Source organism: Ixodes scapularis, unplaced genomic scaffold (assembly GCF_016920785.2).
Source record: "Ixodes scapularis isolate PalLabHiFi unplaced genomic scaffold, ASM1692078v2 PGA_scaffold6__148_contigs__length_123643588, whole genome shotgun sequence".
In the NCBI taxonomy this organism is placed as follows: domain Eukaryota; kingdom Metazoa; phylum Arthropoda; class Arachnida; order Ixodida; family Ixodidae; genus Ixodes; species Ixodes scapularis.
The window spans coordinates 123,297,640-123,317,024 of record NW_024609881.1 but is presented as its reverse complement, the minus strand read 5'-3'; the positions used below and the strand labels follow the sequence as shown (position 1 = coordinate 123,317,024).

Sequence of the window (19,385 nt, the reverse complement as noted above, 5' to 3'; positions counted from 1 at the left end):
GCTCGACGCGCCGACGGACGACTGCTTTGGTAACTGCAGCGTATTCTTTGGGAATCGGGCACGGTCGCTCAGGGGGGGGAAGGTGCCGCCGCTTCCAATGCACCCTCCTCAGAATTTACGGCGCTCCGTGGGGGCCGCCATGTTGAAACTTGATACCAGTGTTGCTGCATCTGTAGGTCATCTTTAAGCTAGAGCTGACGAAGAAAATCTGGCCACGGCGCAACGCCGATGTACGCTGGAAGCTAGAGCCGGTTTGCTTTCGTTGTTTTTGTTTGGTCGGAGAAAATCTAGCAACAACGCACGTTTCAACATGGCGCCGGTATTGCTTCGGCAGCTTCGGTTTGACCACGGTTGACGCGGTTTTCGAGCACATGTAACGAAGACGTGACCGGAGAAGTGCCCCTTGATGGTCCCGGAAGACGGAAAGTATCATTCGTAATCGTCGTGTGTGCTTTGAAAGCGAAGGGAGTCACAGGATCCGCGAGTGCGCAACCACAAGCCAAGGTTCACGACAGCGCTCCGTTGACTTCGGCGATCTCGTTCTGTTTGGTGCAACACGGCGATGCGGCAAAGAGTTGAAACGTTCGTGGTGTGTGGTGCGGTGCTTGGAGGTAGAAGCCCATACTAACACGAAGCGCAAATTGGTTATTGTGGGGTTAAAATTCAGCGGTTTCAGTCCCGTCGTCGTCAGCTGATCCGGTCCAGCTGGTCCGGGAGGACGCAGTGAGCGTTTTTAAAAGTAAATCTTCCTTCGTTCCGTTTCAAAATATGGAAGATTCTCGACGCATACAGTGAGTAAAAAGCTGCGGGCGTTTTCAACAAAATTACGTCGTTTTAATTGAACAATGGACTCCGGATTGTTGTCCTAGACCTGCCGTTTTTATGCTTCGTGTTGTTGGCGTTTGCACAGCGACGCACACCGCCTGAGTAGATGATTCGGTCCTGCAAACGACCGGTCTACAGAATTTCAGGGAAACTTAAGTCACCACCGATATTTTCTTGTAAATCTCGTGTGAGTTTGTTGCGCTCGTCATGTGGTGTGAATAAATTAGGGCAACGTTTCCTACCCGCCTGCGGATGCATGAACTGAGACCATTTTTTACGTAGTAAACATAGCGTTTTTTCTTTATTTTGGAAAGAGGTGTTGGGGAATTTATTATGGTACAATCACTTGAGAGTTCAGAAATTGGAAAGAGCGAGCATGCTTTCCCAACTTTGTCTCTTTTCTCTCTGGCATTGCCCCTAGTTTCAAGTTGCAGTTTCAGTAGACTTTTTTTTTAGGTAAATGGTCAGCTAGAACGAGAGGGACAAACACAGACAGGTAGAAACAGAGACATACACACCGCTGACTATCAACTAAGACTTTATATTTCTTCTTCTTCACTGTGACCCACAAATTCACACCTAAAGTAATGCCAATGAATGACCCTAAATCCTTACAGTACACTAATAAATAAAAATACTAATTAAATAATATTAAATTAAAATTGAAACTAATTAATTACATTAAATTATTAATTATTAATTATTAATTATTAATTTTGGTACAACCCACAGACCACCGCCGAAACATGTCCCTCCTAGTCCCTTTCACGGCGCCGTGCCACACTGCAAAAACTGCCTTTCTTTCTTGCTGACCGTGATGGAGGGCATGCTCACGCAGTCGTCGCCGGTTTGCTCAATGGCCAGGGCCTCGAGGATCTCGCGCGCGAAAGCATTCCTGTGTCTGTTCATAATGGAGACGCTACCAAACTGTGGCCTGCACCCGCACGTGCGGCAATGGGCAGCAAGGTGCCCCGCTCCCGTGCCTTGCACCGACGCCGCGTGCTCCCTGACTCTGTCGTTAACGCAGCGTCCCGTCTGCCCAATGTAGCAGCTCCCACATGACATAGGAATCTTGTATACCACACCGGTCTGGCACATGGTGTACTTATTCCTGTGTGCAGTATTGCAGGTTGGCTGGCGGTTCGTGGCCCGATTTACTTGGCGGCACATAGAGTTCCCTCTGTTCGGTGCCGAGCACACCACGCTGACGTTTTGTCGTGCAGCGATCTTTTTGAGCCGGTGGGTGACACCGTGGATGTAGGGGACTACTGCGAAGTTCGCTCGTGAAGTCTGTCTGTCTCGCTCGGTACTGGGTGATCCTCTTGAAAATTTCCTGCAAATTGCCTCACATACGGCTCCAAGGAGGACACCTGGGTACCCGGAGTCACGAAGCCGGGCCATCTGCTTCTGAAAGCTGGCGTCAGCTTGATGGTTGCATGACTTGCGCAGCGCTGACACGAGTGCCGTGGTGGCAACACTCCGTTTTACGGTTTTCGAATGGCAGGATGCAAACGGAAGAAAACCTTTACTGGAACGAGGTTCGTACCTCCAGCATACATGCCCATCCTTAAACTCAAGTGCGAGGTCCAGGAACTTAATAGACTTGCCCATGGGTAGTTCATGAGTGAAGAGCAGGTCGGGGCAACATTCGTGGAATGTTTTCATGATCGTGCTCCTGCATCCGTTTTCTTCACTTTCGATGTCTGTGCTGCACAGGATCAAGAAGTCGTCCACGTACCTGAAGATGGCTTTTACTCTAGCATCGTTCAGTGTGGATTGTATGTGCCTACCACACGCCGCCAAGAACAGATCGCATAGATGTGGTGCCACTCTAGACCCAATGCATATCCCACTTCTTTGGACGTAGTCTAGACCTTCATGCGAGATCACGGTCGCCGTTAAATATACCCCGAGCAGTTCCAAGAAGGCGTCTATGCTAATCCCTGCTGCGGTTTGAAAAGGCGTTACGCCGTGTTCCTCGATGGTCTCTCGTAGAATTGGCATGAGGCTAGTGTGTGGAATAGAATAGTACATATCCTGGATGTCGATGGAAAATCCAGATACTACCTGGGATCCATGTACTTGAAGATAGGCAATGAGCTCTTCTGAGTTGGAAATTCTGTACGGGTCATCGCAATGCACCTGGGACAGGTGCTTTGCAAGATACGTTGACACATGAGCTTGCCAGGTTTTCCTCTCGGAGACGATGGCACGAAACGGTGCCCCCACCTTATGTGTTTTGGCCGAGAAGAAAACGTCAAGGTGACCGCCCTTCGTAGCCTTCACTTTGGTGCCTAGGCTGGGTAGATTGTGATCTTCAAGCAGCCGCTTAACGGCAAGCTTCGCTTTTTGGCTTCGTTTCCCATCAACCTGGACGAAGTTCTTTGCTACCGCAGCATTGGCCTTCTCTCCGTAGGTCCCAGCATCAAGGACTACGAAACCTCCTTCCTTATCTGAGACACAAAGCCGAAGATCTTTGCTTCGTAGTTCTTGTACCGCGCTGCCAAAGCCCAAGCCTGGACGTGCCGAGCACCTTTGGCTTGCGAAGCACTCAATGCCTTCCGTGATGATTTGTGATTTCTGTTCTTCGTGAGCTCGGGACGCAATGGTGCGAACAAGGGCAACCTTGTCTACCGCCTCTAGCTGCGGTGGTGCAGCATACTTCGGTCCTTGTTCGAGAATGGATGTTGTCGCTTCTGAGAGATGGACGTGACCAAAGGTCTGGAGTGGCCATCTTTTGGCGTGTTCTTCTTTCCTCAGTGCGAGATGTTGCTTCAGGGCAGGAAGAAACCAGGATTTCCACAGGCTCTCTGTAGAATACCGTGCCATCGCCAGTTGGTTTCTGAAGACTTGGTGAGTGGGGCACTTAGCACGCAGGAAGTCAGTGAGAAGGCGTTGTTGGCGCCACGTTTCTGACCGGACTCCGGTCAGAAACGTGGCGCCAACAACGCCTTCTCACTGACTTCCTGCGTGCTAAGTGCCCCACTCACCAAGTCTTCAGAAACCAACTGGCGATGGCACGGTATTCTACAGAGAGCCTGTGGAAATCCTGGTTTCTTCCTGCCCTGAAGCAACATCTCGCACTGAGGAAAGAAGAACACGCCAAAAGATGGCCACTCCAGACCTTTGGTCACGTCCATCTCTCAGAAGCGACAACATCCATTCTCGAACAAGGACCGAAGTATGCTGCACCACCGCAGCTAGAGGCGGTAGACAAGGTTGCCCTTGTTCGCACCATTGCGTCCCGAGCTCACGAAGAACAGAAATCACAAATCATCACGGAAGGCATTGAGTGCTTCGCAAGCCAAAGGTGCTCGGCACGTCCAGGCTTGGGCTTTGGCAGCGCGGTACAAGAACTACGAAGCAAAGATCTTCGGCTTTGTGTCTCAGATAAGGAAGGAGGTTTCGTAGTCCTTGATGCTGGGACCTACGGAGAGAAGGCCAATGCTGCGGTAGCAAAGAACTTCGTCCAGGTTGATGGGAAACGAAGCCAAAAAGCGAAGCTTGCCGTTAAGCGGCTGCTTGAAGATCACAATCTACCCAGCCTAGGCACCAAAGTGAAGGCTACGAAGGGCGGTCACCTTGACGTTTTCTTCTCGGCCAAAACACATAAGGTGGGGGCACCGTTTCGTGCCATCGTCTCCGAGAGGAAAACCTGGCAAGCTCATGTGTCAACGTATCTTGCAAAGCACCTGTCCCAGGTGCATTGCGATGACCCGTACAGAATTTCCAACTCAGAAGAGCTCATTGCCTATCTTCAAGTACATGGATCCCAGGTAGTATCTGGATTTTCCATCGACATCCAGGATATGTACTATTCTATTCCACACACTAGCCTCATGCCAATTCTACGAGAGACCATCGAGGAACACGGCGTAACGCCTTTTCAAACCGCAGCAGGGATTAGCATAGACGCCTTCTTGGAACTGCTCGGGGTATATTTAACGGCGACCGTGATCTCGCATGAAGGTCTAGACTACGTCCAAAGAAGTGGGATATGCATTGGGTCTAGAGTGGCACCACATCTATGCGATCTGTTCTTGGCGGCGTGTGGTAGGCACATACAATCCACACTGAACGATGCTAGAGTAAAAGCCATCTTCAGGTACGTGGACGACTTCTTGATCCTGTGCAGCACAGACATCGAAAGTGAAGAAAACGGATGCAGGAGCACGATCATGAAAACATTCCACGAATGTTGCCCCGACCTGCTCTTCACTCATGAACTACCCATGGGCAAGTCTATTAAGTTCCTGGACCTCGCACTTGAGTTTAAGGATGGGCATGTATGCTGGAGGTACGAACCTCGTTCCAGTAAAGGTTTTCTTCCGTTTGCATCCTGCCATTCGAAAACCGTAAAACGGAGTGTTGCCACCACGGCACTCGTGTCAGCGCTGCGCAAGTCATGCAACCATCAAGCTGACGCCAGCTTTCAGAAGCAGATGGCCCGGCTTCGTGACTCCGGGTACCCAGGTGTCCTCCTTGGAGCCGTATGTGAGGCAATTTGCAGGAAATTTTCAAGAGGATCACCCAGTACCGAGCGAGACAGACAGACTTCACGAGCGAACTTCGCAGTAGTCCCCTACATCCACGGTGTCACCCACCGGCTCAAAAAGATCGCTGCACGACAAAACGTCAGCGTGGTGTGCTCGGCACCGAACAGAGGGAACTCTATGTGCCGCCAAGTAAATCGGGCCACGAACCGCCAGCCAACCTGCAATACTGCACACAGGAATAAGTACACCATGTGCCAGACCGGTGTGGTATACAAGATTCCTATGTCATGTGGGAGCTGCTACATTGGGCAGACGGGACGCTGCGTTAACGACAGAGTCAGGGAGCACGCGGCGTCGGTGCAAGGCACGGGAGCGGGGCACCTTGCTGCCCATTGCCGCACGTGCGGGTGCAGGCCACAGTTTGGTAGCGTCTCCATTATGAACAGACACAGGAATGCTTTCGCGCGCGAGATCCTCGAGGCCCTGGCCATTGAGCAAACCGGCGACGACTGCGTGAGCATGCCCTCCATCACGGTCAGCAAGAAAGAAAGGCAGTTTTTGCAGTGTGGCACGGCGCCGTGAAAGGGACTAGGAGGGACATGTTTCGGCGGTGGTCTGTGGGTTGTACCAAAATTAATAATTAATAATTAATAATTAATAATTTAATGTAATTAATTAGTTTCAATTTTAATTTAATATTATTTAATTAGTATTTTTATTTATTAGTGTACTGTAAGGATTTAGGGTCATTCATTGGCATTACTTTAGGTGTGAATTTGTGGGTCACAGTGAAGAAGAAGAAATATAAAGTCTTAGTTGATAGTCAGCGGTGTGTATGTCTCTGTTTCTACCTGTCTGTGTTTGTCCCTCTCGTTCTAGCTGACCATTTACCTAAATTATGTACCAACTAGCTCAACTTCAGCCTGTTATTCAGTAGACATGCCTACTAGCAGGTACAAACTGCTCTAAAGCAGGTAAAAGACTGCTAAGTCGGGGCGGTGCGGACTCCGTGTTTCGCGCTTTTCGCAAGGTGACTGGGTAAGTGCTTTTGCGAGGTATGCGGAATACACAAACGATTTTGTTACGCCCGTCGGTTGCGTCTCCAGCAAAACGAATAAGATGATCCACAAAGGCGCAATCACAAGCCAATATTTACGATAACAGTGCATTTGATTCGGTGGTCCGCGTAGTTGTATTTTACCCTGCTTTCTGCAACACCGTGTCATGGCGAAGAGCTGGAACGTTCACGGATTGTGCTGGGCTACCGGTTGACCCAAAGGGGGAACCAGAACTCCGTTTTTTGGTTGTTGTTTTTTTTTTTGTTTTTTTTTTTTTGGGGGGGGGGGGGGGGGGGGGAGGGAAAATCTAAAGCAAGATAGACAGGACTCGGGTTGCGCCTTTTGTTTTAACCGCCGCAGAACCACAATGCACCGATGGCCCCTAGATGTGCGCCGCTGCGCCGACTTTTGGTTCTAAGCCGTGCTTTGAAACCGCCGCCGCGGACTTCAGTCTCGGTTGAAGCGACGGAGTGGTTCTCCAAGTTCAGAGTACAAGTGTGCCTGCTAGGGTGCGGCCTACCCTATTTCGAACCATCGTCCTTGAGTACCGAGCCTCCTACCACCTGGCAGGCCGGTAGTTGGTGTTATTTCGGGGTATCCACCCATGTCAAATCGCCCTCCGAGAAGGGTGCAGGGGGGGGGGGGGGGGGGGGGGGGGGGGGGGGGGACGGTTGTCCCCGTCGCCCCCCTTTTGGGTCAGCCGCTGGGTTGACAGAAGCCCGCGTCGCCCGCATCGGCACTGAGTGCACTTGGGCTGTTGTAGTGGCTCTAGGCTGTTGACGCTCAAGCCTTTCATCCGCGGCTTGCCGCCAGCTGATCCGGCTGCTCGACGGTGAGGAAGCGGCGAAAGTTACCTCTGAAGTAAATGTAAATCCTTGTTCATACAGTTATCCGGTGTCAAAGTGTGGAAGGTCTCCAACGTGTATTGAGGGCGGGAACTACGAGCGTTTTGCCTTGCTTTCGTAACCGAAACCAGAACAGCGAGATAACTGCCTTGCGTACTCCAAAATGATGAAAGCAATAATAAGTCGTCAAAAATCCGTTTCTAGGGTTTCAAACCAAGCAAACAAGACAAATATAATTCAACTTCGTTGTCTGTATGCAGGAGGACTTATGTAACACAACAATACATTTTCGTTCCAAAACGAAAAAAAAAGTAAAACTCAGTCCGCCGTATTTGGCAGCAACTTCTCCGCTGCAAAACCTATGCTGGCAACGTAAGCGGTTTTAACATGGCAGCCCCCGCTTTGCGCCGCGTTCCCTTTCCCTCCTTCCCCCCCCCCTGCGGTCGCTACGTACGTTTCGAAGCACGGCGTCTAGATGGCGCTTCATCTCTGCTCTTTGGAACGCACAGTTATGAGACAAAAATCTAGATGGCGCTTTGAACGACACTTGGCGGATTGAAGTGAGTGAGGGGGGGTACCCCCTTCTGCTTGAGTTCCACAACTGAGGTAACCTATAATTATTATAGTACGTTGCCCCTGCCTTCCACTGACGTAACTTTGTTGTTGTTGCCAGTAGAGACTTTCAGTTTGAAAAAACATGGTGAAGACCAAAACTGTAAATTCAATAACTTTGCGAAAAAACAATATTTTGACCCAATATTTGGGATACTATTTTAGCAATGTTTGTTGGTTAGTTTAGCAAAATTTCAAGCAAATCGGAGACAATGAAAAAACCGGTGGAGTACCCCTTTAATGCTCACTGAGGTGGATCTTCTGCCACCAGTCCTTCAGTCTCCTCTTTGTGTCTGCAACAAGCCTTTTTGTGTCGCTGGAGGCTACCTTCAGCCCCGTAGCTGAGCAGACTGCTGTGAATTGTCCGATTTCACTGTCAGTGAAGCCCAACGCTTCAGCGAGCGCTAAGGGTTTCGGAAGTCTTGGGCCATTGTCCTGTGACTGGGACGGCTCGAGTCTCGCGCAGTCTAGCACGACGTGCTCCACCATTTCATCGTTTACCCCACAAAAGAGGACCAGCCTAGGTCACCCTGCACTGCCTCGTTGGCGACCGCTCCATGGCAGCCCAGTGCCTGGCGTCCAACGTCTCTCTGCCTACGCTCCATACGGACATCTCCTGGGACACACACCACTGCATTTGCAAATGTTAGTCCGGGTACCATTACTGCTTTCCACAATTCCCGCGAAACGATGAACCTGTTGCAACTCCAGAGGCTTCGCTTACGGAGAATGCTGGCTCTTCGTAGGGCTGCTTGGCAGAGATGTGTGTGATGGCCTTGCAGGTAGTCTGTGTCATTTGACATTGTGATGCCCAAGTACTTGTAACAATTGAGAATTGGTACATCGCACCCTCCGAGGAGAAGGCTATCGAGAGTTGTGTCGAGGGAGCCCGAAAACACCACCGCCGCCAACTTGCTGGTGTTAAATTTTAAACAAAGTCCTATAGACCAACACGCGTCCCTGACGTCATGCAGCTGCGGTGGCGCTGTCGACGGCACTGCGCATGCGCAGAAGCTTCAGTTCACTCGAATTCGGTTTTTCTGCGCACGCGCAGTGCCCACACCTGTTGTGGGCAAACGCGGGCTTTTTTGTAAACAGTGTGTCGGTCTATAGACCGACAAGCGCGCGTCTGCCCACACCAGATGTGGGCACTGCGCGTGCGCAGAAACCAGGTTTGCATGAAGTGAAACTTCTGCGCATGCGCCGTGCCGTTGACAGCGCCACCGCAGCTGCGCGACGTCAGGGCCGCGTGTTGGTCCATAGCCTCCTTGGAGCATATGTCAAGAAGATTTTGCAGTTCAAACACTGTACCTGCGGTCAGTACCACATGGTCCGCGTACGTCAACCCCGGTAGTCCCCAGTCAACTCGATCCCCATGCTCCAAATGTGCTAGCGAAAAGTCCAGTCCCGAATGTATAAGTTGCTTCTCTAGGGTAAATACATACAGCATATACAATGGGGGAGAAAGTGGGCAACCTTGACGTAAGCCCCTCGTCGCCAGCACCTTCTCAGAGTGAGCATCATCAAGGTGGGTCATAACCGTGTTGCCAAGGTATAGGCGGGAGATGAGTGTTATCCACTCTGGCAGCACGTCAAGCTGTTGTAGGCTAACAATAAGCTGGGCGTGGGAAACACTATCATAGGCCTTTGCGATGTCAAGGAAACAACATATTGGGCTCCTCTCCTCTTTCCGTGCAACCTTAACGCATTGTGTTAAGGTAAAAAGATGGTCCTCTAATCGGCGTCCCCGTCGGAAGCCTCCTTAGATTTCTGTCAGTATACCCTCCTCCTCTGCTCATGCGGTCATACGCTTTTTTATGGTGTGGGCAAATGCCCTATACACCATGCTTGTCACAGTCAGGGGTCTGTGCTGTTGAAGGTACTGACGATCACATCCTTTTTTTACAAATCAGGACGACCCTCCGCGTCGCCAGTCTTGAGGAATCTCCTCTGTCTCAGATGCAATATCATAAAAACTTTTTTCGGGTTCATCCCTGGAATCCTTGCCCAGTGCTTTGAGCACACTTGCCGGAATGTTATCTAATCCCTGGGCAGTGTTGTACTTAATATTAGTTGTACGCGCTAGTGCGTGTATAACTGACATCCTACCAATTGTTACATTATTGCAATCTGGTGCGCAGTCTGCGCCTTGCTTCGGGCGCAGATTTTGTAGTGGTCTCTCTCCTGGAGGTGAGAAAATTTCAACGAGATGGTCCGTAAGGCATTGCCCACGTCTCTCAGTGGGCAGCCCTGTGTCTTCGTCCAGGATTGCTAGGCACTAGTCTCTTCCATTGAGAGTTCCGATATATCGCCAGAACTTTCCGGGTGCGTCTCGGACACTTGAACTGATGTCTCTCATTGTGGCTACATCAGCCTGGGCCATTTTGTCCTGCACAAGCTGTTTTACAGCCTGCTTTTGCAACTTGTACCTTTGCCACCTTACTACAATAGCGCCTGCCGGGCCGCCATGGAGAACCATGTGGTGCCCTCTGTTTAGCTCCTGTCTTAGTCTGATGGCGGCTTGAACTTCCGCGTCCCACCAACACTTTCTTAGTCGTCGCCCACCTCGATCCTTTGTAGAATGCAGCCACGCTCTTTCACTTGGTGCTGTTTTCAAACTCCTCCACCACCTTCTACACTGCCGTTGGAGATAGCTGGGAATGGCCTGTCGGAGAGGGCTCGTCTTATTATTTTTGGTGTAGCTTTGGAGAATTCTAACCGTATCCGGCTGTGGTTACTCCCAATACTGTGTTCACCAGCTTCATCAATGTGTGCGTGAACCAGAACGTGCCAGATTCTGTGAGACGTAATCAATGCATGTTTTGCTCTCCCGGGCACTCCATGTATACTGTCCCTCGCATGAGGCTCTGAGATTTAGTATCTCCGGGGCGTTAGCTTCGGCCATCCGCAGCATCGCTCGCCCATTTTCGTCCTCCCATCCGTCCAGTTCACGCAGGTGTCCATTGAAATCCCCCATGATGAGAATGTCTGTTGTAGCAGCCAAGTCCTTGATGTCGGTTTCCACACAACTCATTAAAGTTAAACATCAAAGTAGCCTCCCTAAGAGACCCTAAGGTACCCGGTACTTGGGCGCCATCTATCCCCGTTCGAGTGAAACGCTTGGCAAACCAAGTGGCCGCGTCGGACGGAGAGAGAGAGTAACGTTAGTGAGAGTCATCACCCGAATGTTTCTTCCACCGTGGGCTTGAGGCATTTAGCACTAGTGTCGCCATATTGTTTAACACGTCAAAAATAAAATAAACGGGGCAAATTTATTTACACAAATCTGTAAATACAACATTCAGTTTTCTCGTTATGGTCTTAAAATTAAGATTAGAGGCACCCCTAGCACGTAGGGACAAGCATTTTGTCACGTTTGCTTTCTAAATAATTTTATTTCCAAGAATGCCTCAAAACAGTCATATTTTTGGATTTTAAGCTCTCAAGGAAAACTCCGAGGGCCGTACGACCTTCATTACTTCTTCATAATTAACACCCAAAAGAATGAATACTCTCGTGCATTCCTGAAGCTCAGATTTGTGTAGCAGAAGTTGCCCATTGAGTGACGAGCGGGTGAATTCCCCTTAAAGGAGCGATGCAACAATTTTTGTACTTTGCGCAAATACCGCTTAAAACGGATCCCTAACGTTAATGACTTATGAAACACGCATTCGTTTTTCACCCCACGCAATAGAAGTCCCAGAAAAAAATTAAAGAAAAACGAGCAGCGTTCACCCCCTCAACTCGCAGCCAGAACAAGCGGCCACACGATCTGGAGCCGATTATAGTGTTGATTATAGCCACGTGCTGGGTTTGGCAAAGCACAGGACACACACCGAGTTCCAGACATTGTTATGGCTCGGCTATTGTTGTCGTTGCAGCGATTGGACGTGGGCGACTACCCGAATGCTTCTCGAGCTAGTAATTATCACGAGCCCAAATCGAGTGCCCACGCAGGGCTCGGGTCCAATCCATGAACCGCATTCAAATATCGTCACTTGGGTGTTCTGCGATCCCCACGTTACGTCATCAAATTTTGCGGAGAGATTGAACGAAAATAATTGCTTTTGTCCTTGAAATTTCACCGTAACAAAGGCGTTTCTTGGCCAGTGGCGTTGCGTGCGAGTATCCTCGAGTCTCACTGGTGCCAGGAAGCTCGTGTATAGTGAAAAACATTCCAACTGAATATCGTTGCACAGCTCCTTTAACCCTGTGGAAAGTGCAGAGAAGCTGCATTCACCGTGCTTTGTTATATATAACCACCATGCAGAATGCTCACACACTCCTTGGAGAATCAGCGAGGCGATACATTCGCTCTAGTGAAATGCAGTTCCAGGTTCAATTCATGTATGTCGCCAGCATGTTTGTTCGATATTGCAACAACTCGGTCCTACAAAAAATGCTATGGCACATTCGATAAATTAGGCGTAAGGGGGCTTACATCTTTTATTTGTCGGCACGGGGCATTGCGCACCCGCTTAGGCCAGGCACACTTACGACCCAATGCTGCAGTCGTTCCCGGCAAAAGATTGCACGGTGGAGCCCAAGTGGAACGACGTCCTCCCACCCACAAAGCCGAGCGTGCCTGTCCAGTGCGTCGCGGCCATTCTGTCGTCGTTCGGGCTGCGCGACTAAACCCAAGTCCACGCAGTAAAGCGTACGAGTCTTGTACCTCTACAAAACAGACGCGTACACTTAAAGCGTACGTTTCGGGTCGTTCTTTGGTTCGACCGTCCGCGGAATATACGGCAGCCGAGAGTTGGTACGTTGCAACGACGGCGACACTCGCGTTTGCTCGAGCTTTTTGCCATAACCTAAAACGTGTCTCGGACCGATGTGTTCGGCGGAATGTCGAGCGGGAGGGCAACTGGAAGCAGAACAGGCGTCTGCCACATCTACCGGGATTGCAGCCGACGGCGACGCAACGCTTCTACGACATTGCCTGGTGGAAGTGGAGAGAGCAGCCTTTTAAGACACCATTGGAGACGCGTACCAGACGCCGTACCGAAACTTCTAGGAGGGACCACCGGGGACAGCGACAGCCGACGGCGTGACTGGCCCGCGACGCGGCTGGTTGCCATTTGGGGATCGCTTTGGACGCCAGACGGACAGGTTCCAAGGAATGCACTCAGGGCCGCTCCGCGTGGGTGGCCAGGTGCGCCACCAGGTCGTCGTTGCGGCTGAAGAGCCTGCTGCAGCGGCCGCAGCGGTGCACCCTCCGGCCGGCATGGGAGCAGTGGTGGGCGAGCAGGCCGTCCCTGCGGCCGAAGCTGCGGGGGCAGAACTGGCACTGGAAGTGGCGCTGCCCCGCGTGGCCCTGAGCGTGGCGGGCCAGCTCTTCCCGGGAGGGGAAACTGTCCAGGCACAGGGAGCAGGCGAAGGCCCGCTGGGCCGAGTGGGTCAGCAGGTGCCGCTTGAGGGTGCACTTGACGGCAAACTCGGAGGGGCAGTGGGGGCAGCTGAAGGGGCGCTCCCCGGTGTGGGTGCGCTGGTGGGTCACCATGTTTCCCCTGCGCTGGGTCACGTAGCTGCACGAGCCGCACCGGTACGCCTCGCCTCCGTTCACCGCATGGAACGAGCCCCCGCCGGGTCGCCTCGCCGCCATGCCACCTGTCGAGGGTCGGGGAGGTCCACAGCCGTCTATTGGGAGAGTTTGGCCAATGGGCGACGCAACGGCCGCCGCCAGCGCCGAATATTCTCTCCGCGGTTAGAGCGTAAACTGAAAGTGCGACAGAGTGTTCACCAATTGGCAGACCTCGACGTCATAATATCAAAAACTAGATTTAATGCGGGAAATAAAAGCGTTCAATCTCGCAGCAACAATGATCGCAACTATGCCGCAGTTTGTTCTCGTTTGGAGCACACGTTTGTTTATTCTACCGTTGAACATGGAGGCGACGAAAACCTCACTTGCGCCAAGTTTTCAGTCACCAAGAGTTACACATTTTTACTCTAGCCACACTAAAACGGCTTAAATTAGTCTAGTCACATTTTTAGTGCTCACGACCACCACTAGGGGCTGTTTCGCAGCCTGTGGTTGGCCACAAGATGCTTGCCTATTCAAACAAGCTAATGGCCAAACACTCCCAATATATGGGTTTAGGGAGGCCGGGTGTGGGCTGCAATCGTGGTGGCCTTGCGCGTGCCTTGCACGGCGTACATTTTGCAGCTTTGAATTAGTTTTTTCCGGTAAAAACGAGTCTAGACGACAGCCAGCACGACGCCACAAAAGAGCCACGTATGGCGCCCAATGGCAAGTGCTTCGGTCGGTACGCGTACCTCGTTTCGCTTTATGACGAACTGCAGTGGAAGCTACGAGCCGTTCCAGCCAATGCGGCACCGCAAGTGTATTGCGCGACGGTGCACCCCGCGTGTCCTCTTGAAGGTCACGCGGCGTGAAACCAATTTCGGGGGCTCCAAGCATTCTTTGCCGTCCGTTCTGAGCTAAGACAGAGTAGAGTCGGCGAGCTGGCGACCACATTCCTACGGCGGCACACACATGCTTGCAGCCTGCACTGCAGCGGTCAGGTATAGGGCGCCATACTCGCAGATGGGTATGTGTGCAAATGATGCTAATTGAAAGTGTAATTGCATGGCATTTATACTTGCCATCTCCACTGGACTAGGAAAACACGTAAGCACATACAGAAAGACAACTGCTATAAAAAGGGGGATGATGTTCATTGTGACAGAGGACCATTGACATTTCGCACCAAGGTTCACCATAGGAGAAGCTCGAAGGAAAGAATGCTGAGAAGCTCTATAACGAACCATGGACTAATAATCGCAGCAGTGCTTTTTGCCACCATTTCAAATCCACGCTGAAACCAATGATTGAAAGGGTAGTAGTACACGTAACTGCCCAATTGCAGAATGGGGGAGGAACTCTGCAACGCCGAGTAATAACGGAGCAGGTCAGGTCAGCCTGGTGATTCTTTCCCTCCGGCCCGCTGATAGTTGCAGGGACGTAGAGAGAAAGAAATCGGGCGTTAAAGTGGGGGAGGAAAGCATTTTCTTAGGCTAGGTGGTGCAAGCTACTGTCCGTTACGAAGGGCATAGCCAATATCATCCATCCATCCATCCAGGAAGCACGCAGCGGGTGGTCAATGAACTGGACTGCAGTTCTTCCTCCTAGTTCCACCTTCCCAGGCTGCAAAAAAAAAAGGAAAAAATATGCGGGACAGGCAGCAAACAAACTGACATTTTGACAATTGCACTCCACTTAAACACTCGGACCGAGAGTATGACGGACAGAATCGCTCCACATAATTTGCTTCGCAGAAGAGCACACCACTCGAGCAATCGAGCTTCAAACGCAGCTGTCAGCTAAAAATAAAAACGAAAACAGACATGGCCTGGACACTGTTTAAGAACGAGGGCGACTCGGCAAGTCCCGTCACCAAATACCTGCCATAGCCCTCACAAGGTCGGCAGCTAGGCACCCCAAAGACGGCCAAAGAATGAATTCTCCGCCTCTTGAAGACGAGCGGAGTGGCTTCCTTCTAGCACCAGAACCTGGGGGAGAGGGAGAAGAGGGGGAAAACCAGTGAAGCTGAGGAATTACTCGGACACATGTCACAGCTTCGGAAGTGCCTTGGCAACACGGCCCCGTTGGGAATCCTAAGAACTCGAGGATGCCGGCACCTGCGAGGAAGGCTCAATGTCGGGGTGCGGTACTGCAGTTTCCACACCAGGCTCAAGCACCCTCCGCAGACCTTCGACCGGCAGTTGGCGGGGGCACGAGTACTGGCCGAACATGCAGGTTACGAGGCGATGGTCACACTTTCAGTACGGTGCCTGCAATGGATCTCGGACTGCTGGCCTGCTATTTCACCCATGCATCGAAAGTGGTCTCCAAGTGGCATCAAGTGACGGCACAAAAGCCACGAGGATGAAGAAATGGAAAAGGAAAGAAATACAGTCACAAAAGAGTGTATTTCTTTTATGGTAGAGTTATTGTAGAAGGTCAGAAGGGACAGGGCATTTATATGAATAGAGCACTGCAGCTCGTGGAGCAGTGCGCACTGCAGAAGGAACCTGCGAGAGACCGGGGCGATCGAATCACTGTCGCTAATTACAGCAAAGTTGAATGTGTGATTGCAGGTCTGTAAATACTTGAATAGTAGTTTCGTGTTGATTTTGTTACTTCGTTGTGCCATGAAGTGAATGTTTTTTTCTGTCTAAAGAGTGTGCCTAATAAAAAAAGAACTTGCAAAAGAAGTTTAAACTTGCGCTGAGGCTGGCAATGTGCGCCCATCTGAAGCCGCGAGACACCAGTGGCTGGGCACACTTTGCACTCATTGATTGGGGATATAATGAGAAGTGGCTGGTCACTGAACATGCACTGTTGCTGAGCAGATCTCAATCAAGCTATGCAAAGTCAAGTGCAATCGTTCCGGAAGTGTAGGACATTCGCATAAAAAGGTAAACACTTGTTTTTCTAAAAAAAATATTGCCATTCCATTGTTTTGTAGAAGAATGAGACGGCGGCAATGGGATGCAAGCCCATTCGGAGTTTGGAGTTCGGAGGCTGCTCCGAATTCCGAATGGACTTGCATCCTGTTGTCGCCGAGGGTGAGAGAAGGAGAGAGAGAGGAGGGACGACGCTTGTCACACCCTCCCCCTTAACCTAGTGGTTACCATGATGACGGCATGCATATTGTTTTGTTTATTTCTGATTGTTTTTGTAGAAACGTTGGGGGAGATTAGATGCTGCCGTCTGCGATTGGAGTCCCAATAGGAGGCATAGGAAGATTTCGAGGGTTGGTTGAACCAAACAAGGTCTGTGACAACACGGAGGAGTCATGTAATGAGGACACAGGAATTTCACGCAAAAGAATTGCAGTCGTTTGGGACCGAGCCTCTACTTCGGCAAAATCATTGAAGTGATTTTGTAAGTGAAGGAAACAGGCAGGCTGGCTTGAAAATAAGGCGAGCAATAAAAGCGGCAGGCTAAAATCATTACCGAAGACGGCGAAAAAAATGAATTAATTCTCTTTTTTTACGTTTTTGGTTGCCTATGAGGGATGAGCTAACATCAACCTCATTTGAAGCGTGGTTAAATATCAACACGCGCTGACGTTCCGTTCAGAGTCCAAACAGTGTAAACCTACACCAGTGCTGAAACAAACACGCAGTGACTCGACCACAAATGCCCGAGTAAGAAATGTAACCAACGCTGTGAGACCTTGCCCGTTCCTCGCTTTTGTGTGGTTTCTTTCGCTATGAGCAGTATCCATTCATATCGAGCGATTGTCCATTCGTACTCGTTCAGCTCTCCGGGCACGCAGCACTTGGTAATCGTGTTGGCCTCCTCGACCCCTAGCGACGCTAGCTGCCGCTCTATCAGCCCGTCACGAGATCCAACCTGGACATTCACGGCTGAACGCTCGACTGATTCAGGGGGAAGCGATGGACCGGCCATCCGATGAGTGGAGACAGTCTCAAATCGCTTTCCAGATACCCGCATCCGGCACAAGTAAGAAATGACACCTCGGCTTCCGGATTTCGCATTGGAGCGGCTTGGAAAAGACTCACAGAGCACGCTCTTGGTCAGCACAAACGGCAGAGACTCGGAATTCATCTCGAGACATAATTTTAAAACCGAGAACACTACCAAACGGCGCCGCACAAACCACTTCAACAAAAGATCGCAGAATGAAGCACGAAATGACCACTGGATTGGATTGGCTAATATCCACGGGAGCAGTACACAGCGAAACCGAAACCATGATGCCTAGAACCAATGCTAGAACGCGTTTGACTGGTTAAACGAAAATTTGTAGTGTGTTGTTTTTGTGCGCTGTGAAGTCGCGGCGGCAGTCTGTGACGGCTCATTACAAAAATCTGAACCCACTTGGCCCACCCGTAAACGCCGTGTATTGCGATAAAAAGTTCGCGTTCGTTAAAACGTCGTTCGACCAACGGAATGCCACCGCCCTGCACGTAAGAAATGTAAGCGCGTACACACTACGCAACACCGAGGATTTTGGCACGTTTTTTGTGGCTCCACATCGTGCGAACGAATATTCGTATGGTTGCAGTCTCCACAACCAGCTCGATGGGCTGGTTCGTTGAACACATTAAAAAAAAAAAAACAGCGCAAAAAGGTGTTATTGGGGAGGAGGACAGACCGTGACGCCCCTAGCGGCTAACCTAACAACTACACGGATGGGGACAACAAATACAATGACGCAGCGTTCGGCCGACATAACCGGACGTGGCGTCAGAGTTCGGCTGGAGTTCGTGTTCTCCGGCGAAGGGGAGGAGGGGCTCTTTTGTTTCCAGTCGGCCTGCATGAACAATGCAGCATGCACGATCCCAGCTCATCACAAAAGCCGAAGTGGGTCAAGCTCGCATTCTCTGAGGACAGATCCGGCACTTAAAGGGGCGGTGCAACGATTTTCAGACTTCGGTCTAAGATTTCTTGAAGTTGCCCCCCGACACTTCTGAAGTAAAGAAGAGAAAACCGATTTCGCCTGCGTGTCCTAGTTGTTGCGTAAAAAAAAGATACAGATTGGCATTTCGGGCGCCCCTCAACTCACTCCCAGTCTTCAGGATCACACCTGATCGCACTCCCAGTGACGTCATTCGGAGTGCCGTGTAGCTTCCCGTGTGCTATCTCGGAGGGCGCTTTCCCTCCCTCTATCTGCGTACATTAGCGGGCGCTACGCTGCAGCTTAGAGCCGAGCGAGGTCACGTAATCTTTCCGCCGTAGTTCCTTCGGCTGCCACTTGGGGCTGCAGGTGGGGGAAAAAGCTCGACTTTTGCTTTGCGATTATGCAGCGGAATCGCGACATTTTTAATAAAGTAAGTGTTTTCTCTATCCTCTGGGATACGATAAACAACGTAAAAATGACGAGATGCAAATTGTTTTAATCATAAAATCGTTGCACCGCCCCTTTAAAGGACCCATGAAACGAATTTCGGGCTGGAGTAAATCAATTTATATTGGGATTTTACTAATAGCACATCGGTCAGTGGGCCAAAAGAACAAAGGTAGAGAGTCAGAAGCCTGACTTTCGCTACGAAAATTTGCAAAACATAGCGGACTATTTCGTAGCTCCTTCCCTTCGTAAACTCTCCGCCTTTTCACTGTGATACATCCGCGGACCCCGCAGCGCGTCACTGGGCTACTAGCCACCATAACCGGGACCCCGCAGCGCGTCACCGGGGCCCAAGCGCACGTCACACGACACCGGACCTCACTTAATCCCTTTACCCCTAAGCTGACATTGCGGTGGAAGCTACGCGCTTGCCGGACCAATCGGCCGCTTCCCTTTCATCACCTGACCTCATTCTCTGCGGGTCGGTATGTGCGAGAGAGCGTGATCACGTGGAAAATGTGTGGCTGGCCCAACGAGCACGTAGCTTCCACAGCGCTGTCAGCTTCGGGGTGAACGGGGTGGGGAAAGCAACTAGTCGGAATTTTGAGCGACGGGCTAATCTTCTAGGGGGACAATAGCTGTGTCCGGCTACAAAAGCGAGATTCCGAGCAAGAGGGGACTCCCCCCTTTCCGACTTCTTGGAACTGTTTGGTGCAATGCTTG

At 50.9% G+C, this 19,385-nt stretch overlaps 1 protein-coding gene across 1 annotated transcript; it reads right to left on the bottom strand.

Annotated features, from left to right (window-relative positions):
• Positions 1 to 12,259: 12,259 nt before the first annotated feature.
• Positions 12,260 to 17,477, bottom strand: LOC8025774 (zinc finger protein 182). The gene is made up of 2 exons (XM_040215879.3): positions 17,014 to 17,477; positions 12,260 to 13,446 (listed from the first exon to the last, which is right to left on the bottom strand). Exons 1-2 carry the CDS (start codon positions 17,417 to 17,419, stop codon positions 12,965 to 12,967), a joined length of 888 nt encoding a protein of 295 aa, XP_040071813.1. The 5' UTR covers positions 17,420 to 17,477; the 3' UTR covers positions 12,260 to 12,964.
• Positions 17,478 to 19,385: the final 1,908 nt, after the last annotated feature.

Coding starts and splice junctions, on each gene's coding strand:
- LOC8025774 (XM_040215879.3), bottom strand. CDS start 17,419: ATGAATTCCGAGTCTCTGCCGTTTGTGCTGACCAAGAGCGTGCTCTGT. Junction 13,447..17,013: donor AACGGGCAAGGTCTCACAGC/GTTGGTTACATT, acceptor GACCCTCGACAG/GTGGCATGGCGGCGAGGCGA.